This window comes from Cnephaeus nilssonii, assembly GCF_951640355.1.
Source record: "Cnephaeus nilssonii genome assembly, chromosome: 4".
NCBI classification, from domain to species: domain Eukaryota; kingdom Metazoa; phylum Chordata; class Mammalia; order Chiroptera; family Vespertilionidae; genus Cnephaeus; species Cnephaeus nilssonii.
Genome location: NC_137075.1, coordinates 15,308,579 through 15,325,498, shown reverse-complemented (window position 1 = coordinate 15,325,498; position 16,920 = coordinate 15,308,579). Strand labels below are relative to the sequence as shown.

Genomic DNA, 16,920 nt, shown 5'->3' with positions numbered 1-16,920 from the left:
TTGAAATTTTCGTGTTTTCTTTGATTGCAAAATCCTCATTATTAACCGGTACACCTAGTATATACCGTATAGTAGGCGGCAAGAACAGCATCAGGTGCCTGACCCATGGGGTCAGATTAAACCTGGGTTCAACAACCTTAGTACTTGGGTTCTGGCAAGGAAATAATTCAGAGTCCAGACCCAAACTGTAAGAGAACATTTATTGGATAAATTATAGAGGTAGGAAGAGTATTTCCTAGAAGAAATGGGCTTAGGAAACAAGTTACAGAGGTAAAGGAAGGTCCCTTGGGGCTTGGGAGTGCGGAAGCCAATGGTAATGTGCCTGTGGCCGGATGGGAGAGGGGGGAGGGAAAAGAAAAGGTACAAGGCACAAGGCACAGGTGTACTCTGGGGAGGGAGAGTGCTCTTGGTCCTCCGTCCTAAGGGTTTTAAGGGTGGAGATTTTAGGGGAGGTCACAGGGGAAGATCTCAATAGAATATTCAGCAGTTTCCCAGGTGTGTCCTTATTGGGTAGTGGTCTCCACTGATTGATTGGCTGGCACCAGGGCAGGTGGTCATTGTTCCATGCAGCTAGTCCTGATGTCAGCTGTGGCTGGTTTTGTTGCTTATAATGGCCTGGTGCTGAAATACAACTGAGGTCTAAATGTTATTTCTATAGAGGAAAGATCAGGAGTCCAAACCAGTGCTATGCTAGGGGAGGAAAAGTCACTCTGGGGGTGAAGTCCCACCCTACAGTTGATTGTCTATTGTTAGGCACCTGGGGCTTTGCCCCCTGGTGACCTTCTGTATCTGGCCCATCATCCTTGCTCTGCTCACATCTGTCTAAGTGCTACAACATCTATATTTAAAAAAAAAAATCTTTGCATCTCTGCAATTAGCTCCTATTACTATAACACCTTCCTTAGCCCCTAATATTTGAGCTCAGTATGTACTTTGTGTTGTTTTTCTACTGTTAGGGATTATTTTCTTTAATGTTGAAAACCACACATCTCTCTCCTCTTTTATAAATACTACTAGAGGCCTGGTGCACAAAAGTCATGCATGCGAGAGGGGAAGTCCCTCAGCCTGGCCTGCACCCTCTCCAATCCAGGACCCCTTGGGGACAGTCGGACATCCCTCTTGAAATCCGGGACTGCTGGCTCCTAACTGCTCACCTGCCTGCCTGCCTTCCTGAGCTCCCCTAACTCCTCTTCCTGCCTGCCTGATCACCCCTAACCACTCTGCCTGCCTGCCTGATGCTCATAACTGCTCCCCTGCCTGCCAGATCACCCCTAACCACTTCTGCCTGCCTGCCTGATCACCCCTAACTGCTCCCTTGCTGGCCTGATCGCCTCTAACTACTACCCTGCCAGCCTGATCGCCTCTAACCACCTCTGCCTCAGCCCCCGCCACCATGGCTTTGTCTGGAAGGACGTCCAGAAGATGTCCGGTCTAATTATCATAATACCCCTGCATTTCTGAGGAGGTTGAAGTTAAGAGAATGATATTTAGATAGGCAAGAGTGTTTTTGTTTTTGTTTTTGTTTTCATCTGTGGAACTTAGAACTTTGTCTTAGTTTGTCCTCTAACTGAGCTGTTGTGTCCAGGCATAGCATACTGATAAAATAGACAAGCATTGTAAATACAAACCTTTGATTTAGTAGTAGTTCCCCTTTAAAATCCATATTAGTAAAACCTTTACTTTCCCTAATCGCTTTTTAAATATTTTTCATTGTGTCCCCACTACCAAATAACAGAAAGCCACACCAGACAAAAGCAAAAAGACAACATCCCTTGCCTGGCTGGCATGGCTCAGTGGTTGAGCATCAACCTAGAAAACAGGAGGTCACAGTTTGATTCCCGGTCAGGACACATGCCCAGGTTGTGAGCTCTATCCCCAGTGTGGGGAATGCAGGAGGCAGCCTATCAATGATTCTCTCTCATCATTGATGTTTCTATCTCTCTCTCCCTCTCCCTTCCTCTCTGAAATCATAAAAATATGTTTTAAAAAAGACACATCCCTCCCCTAAAGAGTTAAGAGACCTTCCTCCTCCCACACACTTAAATCTATGTATAGATATTGAGCTAGGTATCATTTTATTGCCTCTCAGCTCCAAATTTGTACTTCATTGCCTACTCTGAAAATTAAGCTGGGCCCTTTAAATATTCTTTGCAGCTGGAATGATGCTAAGCTTTGTCAGGAGAGGGTACTAATGGCACATTGCAGGGGGAGGAGGTGGCTCTTCCTTGTCCTGGTGTTTTTTTCATTTGCTTCTTTATGCTTCTTCCATGGGGTTGCTGGCAGCATGTGGGAAGCATGCAATGGTACTTATCCCCTTCAAGTTCTAGTGGCACCTGGTGCACAGTTTACTTTTGAGTTTCAGCGACACCTCTCGGAATAGGTAGATTCCCAGTGAGCTACTCAGGCACCCCAGAAGTCAGCTTCCGGGTGGTTTCTGCTGTCAGTCACTTTCTGTTTTCTGCCTACCTGCTCCCATAGTGATTATCTTGGCTTTCCAGTCCTGGCTGTGGTTTCTTGTCGCTCAGGTTTCATGTGTGTGTGTGTGTGTGTGTGTGTGTGTGTGTGTGTGTGTGTGTGTGTATACATATATACACATACATACATATATCCTGTGGAAGCAATTCCTACCTGAACCCTGGTGTCTGCTGCTGGCTCAGTGACTGTGGACAAGCTCTGACTCAGGGGGACCCAGTCAGCTAGTTGGCTGTAATCACACCTTCTCCAACAAGCTCTGAATCTATTCTTGGGGCGAGAGCACCTCTTCTAAGATGTTTCCTTCTGAGTCATCCCTCCAGCCCTAGGTATTCTTGATATTTTCCTTTACTACTTTATAGATGATCCCCATAACAGTTAATAATTATTTATATTAAACTCTGTTTAAATTACTGCATAGCCCTAGTCTCCAGATTGGACCATTACTGATATAAACATACAAAGCAGAAATTTGGGTTTGAGTAGTACTCACTAGTGTTTCTTCAGTCTTATAGAAATTCAGTGCATTTAAGAATCTATGGGTTTACCTATTTATTGCTGACTTTTCACCTGGGTATTCTCCAACCTACAGTGCTCCCTCTGGGCCCTATTTTCCTTTCCTCAGATCCTAGCTCACATCCGGCCAGCTCTACTATGGCCTCTGACTTTTATTGATTCCTCTCTTTTTAAAATTGTTATAATCATTATTGCACATACTAATCAAATGACCCCTCACGTATTTTAGTTGTTGCTTTCTTTTCTCACTTATTTAAAAATATTACTTTTTCTTTGATGGGACATTTTTATGAAATAATTTAATTGAAATTCTTTATGTGCATCTTTGACAATGTCTTCTATCAAACGTACCCAAGTATAAGGTGAGATTTTTTTCCTCTTTAAAGTGATCTCTCCAAAAAGAGAGAGCTGCCTTCTATTCAAGTCCTTAAAAACCTTTATAGAAAGCTTTCTATGTTACACAAAAATGTATTGAATGGAGAAACCACAGTTATTCTCATATAACATAAATTCTTATTTTGGGGGGATTATTGAGAGAGCACTGGCAGAATTGTTTAAAAGAAAAAAGGAGTCAAAGACATTTAAGCCAGATTTTCTTCTTATTCCTTGGAGAGGGTGTTAAAAAGCTCACATTTGCAAATATTGAAGATATTTAAAGAGTAGTTAAGTGGTTTTGTTGGGGAGAAAGAAAACATAGAGCTACAGGACAAATGAAAAACAAACAAAAAAACCCAACAGTCTGCTTTACCCAGATTCTTATTGAAAGCATCTCCCACAAATTCAAAAAAAATGCTATAAATCAGATAACTTATCTAGAAGTAAAAATGATCTGTTTTAACTCTGCAAGTGGCACTTGTAATGGGGAAGTCATTGTGGATAATTTAAACAAAATGGTTGCATGAAATGTGCAAGTGGAGCAAAACCCAACTACCTAAAGTAATATTTTACTTAATACGTAATTAAGAATATGTGTTTCTAACTAAATTATAACTTAAATATTTCAACATCACTGAAAATCAATTAGGTCTTTGAACATTTCATTAGTAGCCTAAACATCTAATTATTTTACCAGGAAGAAAATATGTTTTGGAAGTTTACTTGGGCATATAGGAGAGAGTGATATTCAGAGTGGCTTTATGTTTGGGCGTATGTGATAGGTATTCTGTGTCATCCAAGACTATAAGATCTCTGGGACAGAGATAGTGAAATATCCTATACCTAGCCATATCCCCAGCGACTAACGTATTATTCTGAATGTAAGAACTCATAAATGTTGATCCTTAGGGGTGTAACATTTAAAGACAACTCAGGTGTTATTCTTTGCGGAAGACTTTCCTGAGTCTCCTTCCTCCTGTGAAGGAATTGACCACTTCCCTTGCCTTTGCCACAGCAGTCTAACCCTTTCCTGCACTTACCAATAGACCAGTCTGTGTGCTTGTTCTTGCCACTGTAAACTACCTCCTCAGGATGGGGCTCATGTGTCTCAGACCTTTAGAGCCATGAACAGCCCTTGGTTCATAGGTACTATGAATGTTCGTTGGAATGACTACAGAGGACCATAGGGTAACTTTCACCATTCCAGTTCATGTTTAGGGACGAAGTAGATTTAGGTAAAAAATTTAAAGATATGCCTTGCTATCCAAAATTTCATTCTTGGTCTCTGAGTCTGAAGAACTAAAAACATTTGGATTTCACAGTGTTCTTCAGTATTGGGACGCGAGGAACTAAATATGGAAGTATTTTAAAGCATATGTTAGATCGCAGACCCAGTTTAAGCATGGACTGAGATGGTTTCTAGGGCCTATATAATTTACTTGAGTGGAAGTGAGTGGCTGTGTTGCCTGCATTGAGACCACATATGCACTAGTAACTCTTTTAACCATTGCTTTAGTTTTTTGGTGGGCACTGTCCTATCTCTTCTGTCTTTGGGAGCTAAGGAGAGATGACTGCTGTTGTCAGTAGAGTACCGTATTAGGGTGGCATAAAAATTAGGATTGCATAAAACTAGTAAAAAACAGAAAACTCAGGTTTATGAGCTTTTGCTTACGGAGAAATTATTGTTTTAAACTTATACATAATATGACTTATTTCCACAAAAAGTTAAGCACTATTTGAGTAAAGTTAACACTTTCCATATGTAAAAGACGAGGGTGGTTTTATTTTGAGTGTGATATTGTGTCCAGCTGGAATGTATAGCTAAGCTGCTGTTTTGATTTTGAACCATTGCGTTGAAATGGCATTTTCATTCTAGAGGAGACCTGTTAAGGAAAGAAGAACATTATTTTCTATCAAGTGCCTACTCTGTGCAGCCACAGGGCTAAATGCTCTCATGAGCATTGTTCCATTGAATTCCTGTGACGACCATATTTGCCACAATTTCTTCTTTGGTTTAAACTTTATTTTGAGATAACTGTAGATTCACATGTTATAAGATAAATCCTGTGTACCTTTGACTTGGCTTCTTCCAATGGTAATTTCTTATATAACAACTAGTAGCCCTGTGCACAAATCCGTGCACCAGTAGTTCGCCAGAAGCTCTCTGCCGCCCTCCAGTAGCTCTCTGCCTCCTGTAGCTCCTCCCGCCCCGCCCCTGCTCCTCCCTCATAGCTTGCTGCCCTGACCCCTCCTGTAGGCCAGTAGCTCGCTGCTGCCCTCCTGTAGCTCTCTACCCGCTGCCCCACCCTCCTGGAGCTCCCTCTGCCCCCTGCTTCCCCCTCATAGCTTGCTGCCCTGCCCCCTCCTGTAGCTCTCTGCCACCTGCTTGTAGCTCGCTGCCCCACCCTCCTGCTGATCCGTGATCCGGTCGTTATGCGGTCGGTCAGTACGCTTTATGGCGTAATGACCATTTGCATATTACATCTTTATTATATAGAATAGTAGAGATTCACAACTGGGAAATTGTCATTGATACAATCCATTGACCTTTTTCAGATTTCACCAATATTACATGTACTTGTGTGTGTTTGTGTGTGTGTGTGTGTGTGTGTATTTTGTTCTGTGCAATTTTACCATAAGTGTAGGCTACCATTTCTTTTTCAAATTATAAGGTAAACAAGGCTCAGATAAGTTATTTGGAATACCTAAAGTGTAGGCCTGGGTTTTGAATTTAGGTCTATTTGACTCCAACTTTTGCATTTTCAGTAATAGTAATGATGAATAACAATATAATCAATTATAACAATATAATAAATTATAATCAATAATAACATCAGTAGTAATGATGAATAACAATATAATCAATTATAATATGGCTGAACCTCATTGAGTTACATATGAAACAGATTGAATACTTACTATGTGTCAGAGACTGTTCTAATGTATTAACTCATTTAATCCCCCCAACAGCTATACCTCAGAAGTTATATCACAGTTGAATTAGTACCATTAGTTAAACTAATCATATTACCAAGGAGTAGGCAACTTTTTTTTTTTACTATTCCTGAAAGCAGTAATAAAATAGTGATATTCTACCTTCTTTTTATATAATTCATATTTTGCACTTCTGACCATAATCACTGATTTTGGCAGTGGTGATTACTTTGTGTATGTGTGTGTGTGTATGTGTGTGTGTACATGAAGTGAGACCTGGTTACATTGAGTTGTGTAGAGATACCTTAAAAATATTTACTAAATTGCAAATAAGAGCTATTTTAGGCAGGATGCCAGGGTTTTAAGGGAATAAATATAAAACTCTAAGAATACTTAAGGACATAATTTTTTTCTAGAGATTTTAGTTCTTTTTGGCCAAATACAGCCCTAGGAATGTTTGAATTTAATCAAATCTTTCAAATTACATATCTATCTTTCAAAGTGGACACTACTGCATTTGGTTGTGAATTATTATTGATTATCAGAATACTTAATGTTTAGGAAGGTAATAGATAAAATGATCAATTGTCTATAATTTACTCTACGATCTTTGCTGTTAAATATTGTGTAAAGTTGTCCCTGTGATGAACAGCAGCACTTATTCAGACCAGAAATAACAACAGTGCCGTGTGTTGTAGATCCCAGGAGGTCTTGGTGTTTTTGTAGACAGCAGACAGAAATAAAAGGAATTTTGTCCTTTTTACCTCATGTAATCCCACTGGGAAATGAAACATGTGCTGTGAGTTGATATTGACTTCTGCCAGGTCACCTCCCTGAAGAGTCTTGGGCAAGCACCATTGCAATATTTCTTGGACAGGAGTCTGACAGCCCCCGAACGAGATGGATGGGCTCTGCAGTGTGCTACTGTGGAACACTGCGCTACTGTGCTCCAAGGAGCTTCCATTGGGGAGCGCCTGGTAACCGCGTTTTCAGAGCTATCAGAGCCCCCAAATTAGAGTCAAACGTAAACTTTAGTTCTACATAGTCGTTGTGGGTGTTTTTTTTTGAAAAGTGGGTGACTGCAGTAATGTAGCACCAAGTATGGTTTATTCTGCCTTTTTACACCTTATTTTGGATATTAAATAATGCAAAGTTTTTGAAGCTGAATAAGGAACAATTTGGAAACCATGAAACCTTTTTGGTGGACCTCTGTATCAATTTTCTGTTCTTCTAAGGACGTTTTTCCTATTCGTGACTCACTTCACTCTTTGGCTAACACTGAGGGAATGTAATAACAATTAAGGGAAGGAATGTATGCCTTTTCTTCTTTCACTGAAAGCTTGTACACACTTTCTGTCTCAGGTTATGTAAACTTGGAGGACTGTAGAATGTTGACAACTGTGAAAGTTAAAAGCTAGCCTAGTAATACATACTAGTTTGGAATTGAAAAATAAAAAAAGCTTCCTTGGCTTCTTTGGAGAAGTGTTTTGCTGGATGGTCCAGAATACAAATCCAGCAAAAAGGACATGTTCCAGCCGTCACTTACACACACCTTAAGTGAAATTAATGAGATCACTCTAAGATTACGCTTTGTGTTTTATTTTCATTTTATAGGTCTGTATGAGCTGTTGGCTGCGCTGCCAGCCCAGCTGCAGCCACATGTGGATAGCCAGGAAGACCTAACCTTCCTCTGGGATATGTTTGGTGAAAAAAGCCTGCATTCACTGGTAAAGGTAAACCATGCTGATGTCAGATTCTCTTTGTGGAAAAACATATGGAAAAATATTTTGAGCGCCATCTAGTAAACCAGAGATTAAATTGTTGCTCTCTGAAAACAAAACAGCCTTGTTCCATTTCATTGATGGGTGTGGAAGTTGTTAAAGATTCTACCAAAAATACATAGATGATTTCACTTAATGGTGGTGATTTTGCTGTGCATACTAATGCAGCAAATATGTGGTTGCCCTTGTTTAGAAAAAGAATATGAAATAGTAGCAGGAAGGTTTAGACTCTTTATGGTCAACATTCATGAGCTGGAATTTAACTTAAATAAATAAATGTTCATAGCAAAAATTAGAAGGAATATATTTTCTTAGGTTAAGGATGGCAGCAGTTCAGTAGCCACATTAATTTAAAATAATTTCCTTTAACAAAGTCAACTGAAATTCTAGCAAGCTATTTCTTTTCTTGGCGTGATGCCATTGAAGTGGTATTTTGTGTATAAATACACTGAAGCTAAATACGAATAAAAACAGTGTTTTGAGACAGTTTTAGTAAAGCATCATGTCATGAAAATGATCAGTCACCAGAATTCAGATCTTGCCACACAGAAATCCTGGGAGTGATCAGAATTCTTAAAATAGTAAAATGAGAACAAGAAACTTACTGGAAAATATGCCACTCTTGCCTCTGGAAATATGAATCGCAGTTTCTCTCATTTAACTCAAACTGAAAGAAATTTAGAGTCTGTGGGAGCTAGGAACTCATGATGCCTCAACAATATCCAGACCTGTACTTACTTCCACTAAGTCTGTATGGTTGTCTGTTCTGATAAGAGGCTTTTAATTGATGTAGAGTATTTGAAAGTGAGCAACTTGTGCATTGCAATTGCTTCAAAGGACAGGAAAATTATTACTTTTTCTTCCCTGTAAAATTTGCTGAAATTTGTGTGCCTCAAGCAGTGGCAATTCTCAAGAAGTGTAAGTGTTGATATGTGGCATTTTTAGCATGACATGTAAAACCTAGAACGTCTTATTTGCTTATTTAGTTGTTATAAAATTGCCAAGGTATTGTTATGTTCTGAATAATTTTAGGTAGTTTAGTTGGTCTCCTGAGATGTATTATGAAATAGTTTTGGGATTATAGTGGATGAAGTTTATGACTTACTGAGGCAACCATGGAAATATTCCTGTGTTGAATGTGTGGAAGTTGGGTAGGTATGGATTTGTTTCAATTCACTTTGACAGAGGGATAAAATATATTACAAATGGCATCATCACCCCTTAATCATTAAGTACACATGCCCCAAACAATGGATGCATGTGTGCTTGTATATTTATAACGTGGATACTATCTCAGTTTCCTTACCCATGAAATGGAAATTAAAATATCTGTTGACAAGGTTGTTTGGGAGTTTCAAATAAAACAGTGAAAATCTTAGTTCTTTGATTGTTATATGGGTTCAGCAAATGGAAGTAGGCATTATTAAGTATTAAGGAAAAATTAAAATTTAAGTATCTTAGCATGCAAAAGACCAAAATGAATGACAGAGATGCCACTCTTGCCTTTGGAAATATGAATCGCAGTTCTCTCATTTAACTCAAACTGAAAGAAATTTAGAGTCTTACTTGAGTCTGTGGGAGCTAGAAACTCAAGTAAGAGATAGTTGTTATTTCTATTAAAAAATAAAAGCAATCTGTAAAAAGATTCTTCGTTACACTGACTGTTGCGTTTTAAACGTAGGGTTTTTTTTTTTCTTTTAAAATGTTATCTTTATTGTTCAAAGCATTACAGAGGTCCCATTTTTTCCCATTGACCCGCCTTCCCTCTTCTGTCCCCTCCCCAGGGCTTCACCCCACTATTATCTGTGTCCATGGGTTACGCCTTTATGCATGTAAGCTCTTTGGTTGACCTCTTCCCTCCCCTGCTCCCCCTTCCCTCTGAGAATCCTCAGTCTGTTGCATGCTTCCATGTCTCTGGATCTATTTTGTTTGTCAGTTTATTTTGTTCATTAGATTCCAATATGAGTGAGATTATGTGTTACTTATCTTTCTCTGACTGACATTTCACTTCTCTAAGTCCTCCCTGGTGTCCCAAAGGGTGAGAGATCCCTCTTTTTACTGCTGCATAGTACTCTGTTGAGTAAATGTACCACAGCTTTTTTATCCACTCATCTACTGAAGTATCAGAAGAAAGATGGTACTGATAGAAGACCTAGGAAATATCTTAATATATAAAGAGGTAATATGCAAATTAGGCTGGGATGCCGTAATGAGACGACCGGACAGGAGGAGGTTGCGCGCACAGGTGAGGCCCAGAGCGGAGACGGAGACAGAGATAGGGGGGCCTGTCCGAGCCGGCGCGGCAGCTCTGGCGGCCCGGAGTGGTCACAGGCAGGGGGGCCAGGGAGGGCCTGGGGGGAAGTTAGGCACAGGTCCCGGCTGCCTGCGGCGCCAGTCAGGCGTGGGTGCCGGCTGCCCACGGCGGCGGTCCAGCCTGACTCCTGCGGCGGCCCGCGGGGTGCCTCCTCATATAGCAGGAGGGGGGACACCTCCTCGCACAATTTCAATCGTATGCTGGGCCTCTAGTTGTATATAAGAATGGAAATACAGCCCGGCCAGTGTGGCTCATTGATTGAGCATCACCCGTGAACCAAGAGATCATGGTTCAATTCCTGGTCAGGGCACATGCCTGGTTTGTGGGCTCGTTCCTCAGAAGAGGCCATGCACGAGGCATCTGACCAATGATTCTCCCTCATCCATGTTTCTATCTCTATCCCTCTCCCTCTCTCTCTAAAATCAATAAAAACATATTTTTTAAAAGAAAAATGAATGGAAATACATAAAGGTGTGGCAAGACAAGAATGTTAGCATTCACATGATCCAGTGATTGTCATAGACCACCAATAAGCATTGAGCCACATTTTTTTATTGAATATTATAATTGACATAATATTATATTAGTGTCAGGTGTGCAACATAATGATTTGACATCCTATCTAATAAAGAGGTAATATGCAAATTGAGCATCACGCCATAACAAGATGGCTGCGCCCACAGCGGAGGCCGAGTTCCTGTAACGAGCCTTAATGAGCAATAAGCAGGGAGCTGAGGCTGCGTGGGGCTGGGCCTGGGCAGGGGACCTGAGCCTGCGCCCCCTGCCTGGCGGGGCTGCCGGGGGACCTCAGGCCATGCCCCCCACCCAGCAGGGCTTGATGGGGGACCTCAGGGCGCACTCTTTGCCCTGGTGCCGGGCTGGGGGACCTCAGGCCACGCCCCCTGCCCTGGCACTGGGCCGGAGGACCTGAGGCCGGGGGACCTGAGGCCGCACCCCCCATCATGCAGGGCTTGACGGGGGACTTCAGGCCACGCCCCTTGCCCCAGCGCTGGGCCGGGGGACCTGAGGCCGCGTCCCCTGCCTGGCAGGGCTTGACGGGGGTGGGGCTGGCTGGGCCTGTATCTAACCCAATGGGGGTGGGGCCGGCTGGGTCTGGGTCTTGCATAATTTCAAGGCGCACGTGGGTGGGTGGGGACTTGACTCTGGTTCCCATGGCGTGCCCCAGACTCTGACAGGAGGAAGATTTTCATACACATTTTGCTAATTTTCTTTCATCTTTGACACTTCTATTATAGAGAAAGGGCAAATAGCAATATTAAAATATTTCCTCTAATTAATTCCCTTTTAATGTGCACGAATTTCATGCACCGGGTCACTAGTTTGTATATATTGTGAAATGCTCACCACAATAAGTCTATTTGTCCTCTGTCCCTATCCTCTTTCTCTTATGATGAGAACCTTTAAGATTTACTTTCTTAGCAACTTTCAGGTTTGTGATACAATATTATTGACTACATTCTCCATGCTGTACTTTACATCCCCATGGCTAATTTATTTTACAAGATTGTACCCATTTCACCTACTCCAGCCCTCTCTCTTTTGGCAACCACCAATCTATTCTTTGTATCTGTGAGATTGGTTTTGTTTTGTGTTTTAGATTCTACATAGAAGTGAAATTATGTTGTGTCCATCCACATAGCAAATAGCAAGATTCCATTGTATTTTTTGTGGCTGAATAATATTGCATTGTGTATATGTACCACATCTTATTTATCCAGTCATCTATTAGTGGACACTTAGATTGCTTCCATATCTTGGCTCTCGTAAATGATGCTGCAATGAACATAAAGGTGCATATATCTCTTTGAATTAGTGTTTTCATTTTCTTCAGATAAATACTCAGAAGTGGAATTGCTGGATCATATTTTGAATTATTTGAGGAACCTCCATACTATTTTTCATAGTGGCTGCACTAATTTGTATTATCACCAACCAAGCATGAAGGTTCCATTTTCTCCATATCCTTGCCAACTCTTGTTATTTGTAGACATTTTGATGATAGCCATTCTAACTGTTACGAGGTGGTATCTCATTGTGGTTTTGATTTGCATTTAACTGATGATTCGTGATGTTGAGAATCTTTTCATGTGTCTGTTGGCCATCTGTATGTCTTCTTTGGAAAACTATCTGTTCACATCTTCAGTTCATTTTTTAATTTTTGTTTTGTTTTGTGGTCTTGTTTTGTTTTGTTAATTGTATTATATGAGTTCTTTATATATTTTGGCTATTAACCCCTTATCAGATTTATGATTTGCAAATCTTTCCTCAGTCAGTAGGTTTGTTTTCAGTTTGTTGATGATTTCCTTTGCTTTGCAGAAGGCTTTTCATTTGATGTAGTCCCATTTGTTTATTTTTGCATTGGTTACCCTTGCCCTTGGAGTCAGGTTCAACAATGATGTCAATCTATGTTTTCTTCTATAAGTTTTATGGTTTCAGGTCTTACATTCAAGTTTTTAATCCAGTGTGAGTTAATTTTTGTGCATGGTGTAAGATATTGGTCCAGTTTTATTCTTTTGCATGTGGCTGTCCAATTTTCCCAACACCATTTATTGAAGAGATTCTCGTTTTACAATGGCTTATTTTTGCCTCCTTTGTGATAAATTAATTAACCATATATGCACAGGTTTATTTCTAGGCTCTCTATTATGTTCCATTGAGCTCTTTATCTGTCTTTATTCCAAAACCATATAATTTTGATTACTATAGATTTATAATTTGGTTTGAAATCAGGGAGCATGATGCCTCCAGCTTTTTTTTTCTCTTCAAGATTACTTCGGCTATTCAGGATCTTTTGTGGTTCTGTACAAATTTTAGTATTGTTTCTTCTATTTGTGAAAAATGCCATTGGAGTTCTGATAGGAATTGCATTGAATCTGTAGATTACTTTGGGTAATATGGACATTTTAACAATATTAATTCTTCTATTTCACAAGCATAGAATATCTTACATTTATGTGTGTTGTCTTCATTTTCTTTCATCAGTGTCTTACAGTTTTCAGTGCATAGGTCTTTTACCTTCTTAAATTTATTTCTGGGCATCTAATATTTTGATGCAATTATAAATGGGATTGTTTTCTAAATTTCTCTTTCTAATAGTTTGTTGTTAGTGTATAAAAATGTAATAATGGGAGATATCTATAATACTATCAACAATAAAAATATATTTTTTAAAAATGCAACAAATTTTTGTATATTGATTTTGTATCCTGCAACTATTCTGAATTTGTTTATTAGTTCTAACAGTATTTGTGTGTGTGTGTGTGTGTGTGTGTGTGTGTGTGTGTGTGTGTATGGTCTTTAGGGTTTTCTATAGATAAAATCATGCCATCCACAAAAAGTGACAGTTGTACTTCTTCCTTTCCAATTTGGATGCCTTTTATTTCTTTTTCTTGTTGAATTGCTCTCACTAGGACAGACATTTCCTTTTGAATAGTTGCATATGTGAACGGGGGCAAGAGGGGAAAAAAAGGTAGTTCTCTGAATTTTATCTATTTTGTGATTCTGAAGTACTTCAACCATATCACAAATTGATATTTTCATTTGTTTAATATTAGTTTTAGAGAGGAAGGGATATGGAGAGAAAAACGTTGAAATGAAAAAGAAACGTTGATCACTTGTCTCCCATAAGTACCCTAACCGGGGATTGAACCCATAACCTGGGTATGCACTGACCGGAATAGAATTCGAGACCCTTTAGGGCACAGGATGATAATCCAACCAACTGAGCTTTTTCTCAAGAAAACTTTCCTGATATTGTTATTGGTGGAAGTGGAGTTCCTAGAGTGCTGTGAGGAAAATAATTTCCTGAGGCCCCCGTGGAAGGATGGGGTTCCATAGAAAACTTTATTGATGATGTCAAATTAAGGGTAGGTTCCCCTCCAAGGTTTCATCTCTGTACCTCTCGCCATGGAAGACATCCAGTCTTGACTTCAGCGGGGCCAGAATTAAGGCCACTGCCCAGAATTTCTGCTCCATATTAAAGTCCAGTCCAGTCCAACATCTGGCCAGTTTATTAGCTTGTGTTCCCAGTTGCAGTGTGGGGTCCTCATGGCTGTGGGCCATGCGGCTACTTAAGGCCACATGGCTATGAAGAGAGAATAGGTGAGTGCATGGGTGAGTGTGGGTCACAGAGTAGGGAACTAAGGGGATTAGTGATGTTTAGTATCTTTTCATGTGTCTGTTGGCCCTCTGTATGTCTTCTTTGGAAAAAAGAAGGAGGGAACTCTTTGGGGATTTTAAGCAGGAGCTTCTTCAAACCAATTAATTTCTTAAGTTTTCCCTCACTTCTAATGGGGTCCACCCCCTAGCCAATCCATTGTTCCCCAGGCTAGACTCACAGGCAAACACCTTCCCTGCACCACCCTGACTTCTACTGCACGTGTGCCTATCTCTTTCTCCCCCCCACCCCCAACAATCCGCTATCAGAGGGGGAAAGGGACGGGTGTTAATCTCCTTGGAGAGATGATGCTGCGATTCCTTGGGGTATGAAGCTGTAGCTTCCTGGTGAAACAAACAGGTTTATGCTTCCCAGCTGAATATGCTCAACAATGTCTGTCTCTCTCTTTGCTCTCTTCCTTTATTAATATTAACTAACTAACTATGGCAATAATAATATGACTGAATTAATGTATTTTTGTTATTTCAGTCTTAAAGAAGTAATAGTATTATCCAGACTCTTATAACATTTATTTACATAGTTTTAATTTTTGATGATTGCTTGCTTTATTCATACTGTCTTTGTTGAGTTCTTACTATATGCCAGGCACTGTGTAGACCATTAGGGCAAAAATTTCCAACAGAGCAGGCACACTCCCTTGCCCTGTGGAGTCGCCCATCTCCTAGAGGGGTTGTAGATGAGGGACTGGACAGCTGCAATATTATATGACATATTAATGCATCATGTTTTGAGCTTTTATGAAAAGCACAAGGTGTGTAGCTCAATGTTGGACTCGGAGAGAGTCTCTTGGAGGATTTGATATTTTAAGTTAAAACCTACATGTTAAATAGTAATTGGTCAAGTAAAAATTTATTGGAGGGGGAATTAAGCAGAATGAGTAACGTACACAAACACCTAGAAGCAGGAGTGAATATTATGCTTTTAGGATGGATGCTGACCTTCTCTTGACTGGTACACAGAGCAAGGAAGGGTGTGGGGGAGCAGTGCAAGAAAGAGAAATAGAAACTTATTTGAATGGCTTTGATTTTATCCTAACACAATGGGAGCCATTACATTGAAAGGTTTAAAGCAGGAAAGTGAAGATAGCAGATTTTTCTTTTAGAGATAACTTAGTGCATTATGGAGATTAGGTGGGACATGAGATTTTCAGGTGGCAGAGTGTTTTGAGAATGAAGCTGGTTTTCGTTTTGAGAAAGGGATTCTGATATTCAACCTGTCCTCACAGCATATGTGCTATTTGTTAAAATATTAAAACTGCTCTCCCCCATTGTTAAATAACTGCTGACCTCAGCTCCTGGACACCCTCCAAACCCCGACCTCTTATTCAACCACTTAATTGTTTATGCCAGGCCACTGGGGGTTGGGAGAGGGCTCTAGGAGATCTGTACCAATAACCAAACAGTTACCTATTATATAGTTGGCTATATGCATCTTGAACTGAGGCAGTAGGGTTTCCAGGTAAAATACAGGGTGTCCAGTTTAATTTAAACTTAACATAAACAATGAATAATTTTTTAGTATAAGTATGAACCATATAATATTTGTGTTTTTATTTCTGAAATCTGGCAACTCTATTTGGGAGTCATCAACACTTAGATGGTAACATTCTTTGATAATAGCTTTATTGAGATATAAATCACATACCATACAACTTACCCATTTAGAACATATAATATAATGGATTTTAGTTATTTCCAAGGTTGTGAACCCATCACCATAATTAATTTTAGAATATTTTCATTATCTTATAAAGTAACCCCATACCGGAGAGCTGTTGTCCCACAATCCATTCATCCGCACCCCCACCCCTTCCCCATTTCACTCCTAGCCCTAAGCAACCATTTTCAGTCTGTATACATTTTTCCATTCTGGAAATTTCACATAAATGGAATTATATAATGTGTTTTTTTGTCTTTTAAAATTATTTTTTAATTATTATATTTTTATATAGAAACTTTTTATTTAGTCATTTTTTTCATTTTAAAATAATTTTTATTTTTCAATCACACTTGACATACATTATATATCAATTTCAGGTATATAACCCAGTGATTAGACATTTGTATAACTTATGAAGTGATCACTATGATAAATATAGTACCCATCAGGCACCATACATATTTATTACAATATTATTGACTATATTTTCTGTGCTGTACTTTATATCCCCATGACTATTCTGTAACAATCAATTTGTACTTCTTAATCCCTTCACCTTTTGTACCTACCCTCCCAACCCCCCTCCCATTTGGCAACCATCAAAATGTTCTCTGTATATATGAGTCTGTTTCTGTTTGTCCTTTTATTTTTTATTTTTTTTAGATTCAATC

General features: G+C 39.7%; 1 protein-coding gene across 2 annotated transcripts in view; it reads left to right on the top strand.

Moving 5' to 3' along the window:
- Nucleotides 1-16,920, top strand: part of MPP7 (MAGUK p55 scaffold protein 7) — a 351,927-nt gene that overhangs the window by 125,975 nt on the left and 209,032 nt on the right. For both annotated transcript variants that reach the window (XM_079768452.1, XM_079768451.1), the window contains exon 3: nucleotides 7,912-8,030. In XM_079768452.1, the coding sequence (XP_079624578.1) occupies nucleotides 7,912-8,030 (119 nt within the window). The remainder of the gene's footprint in view (nucleotides 1-7,911; nucleotides 8,031-16,920) is intronic.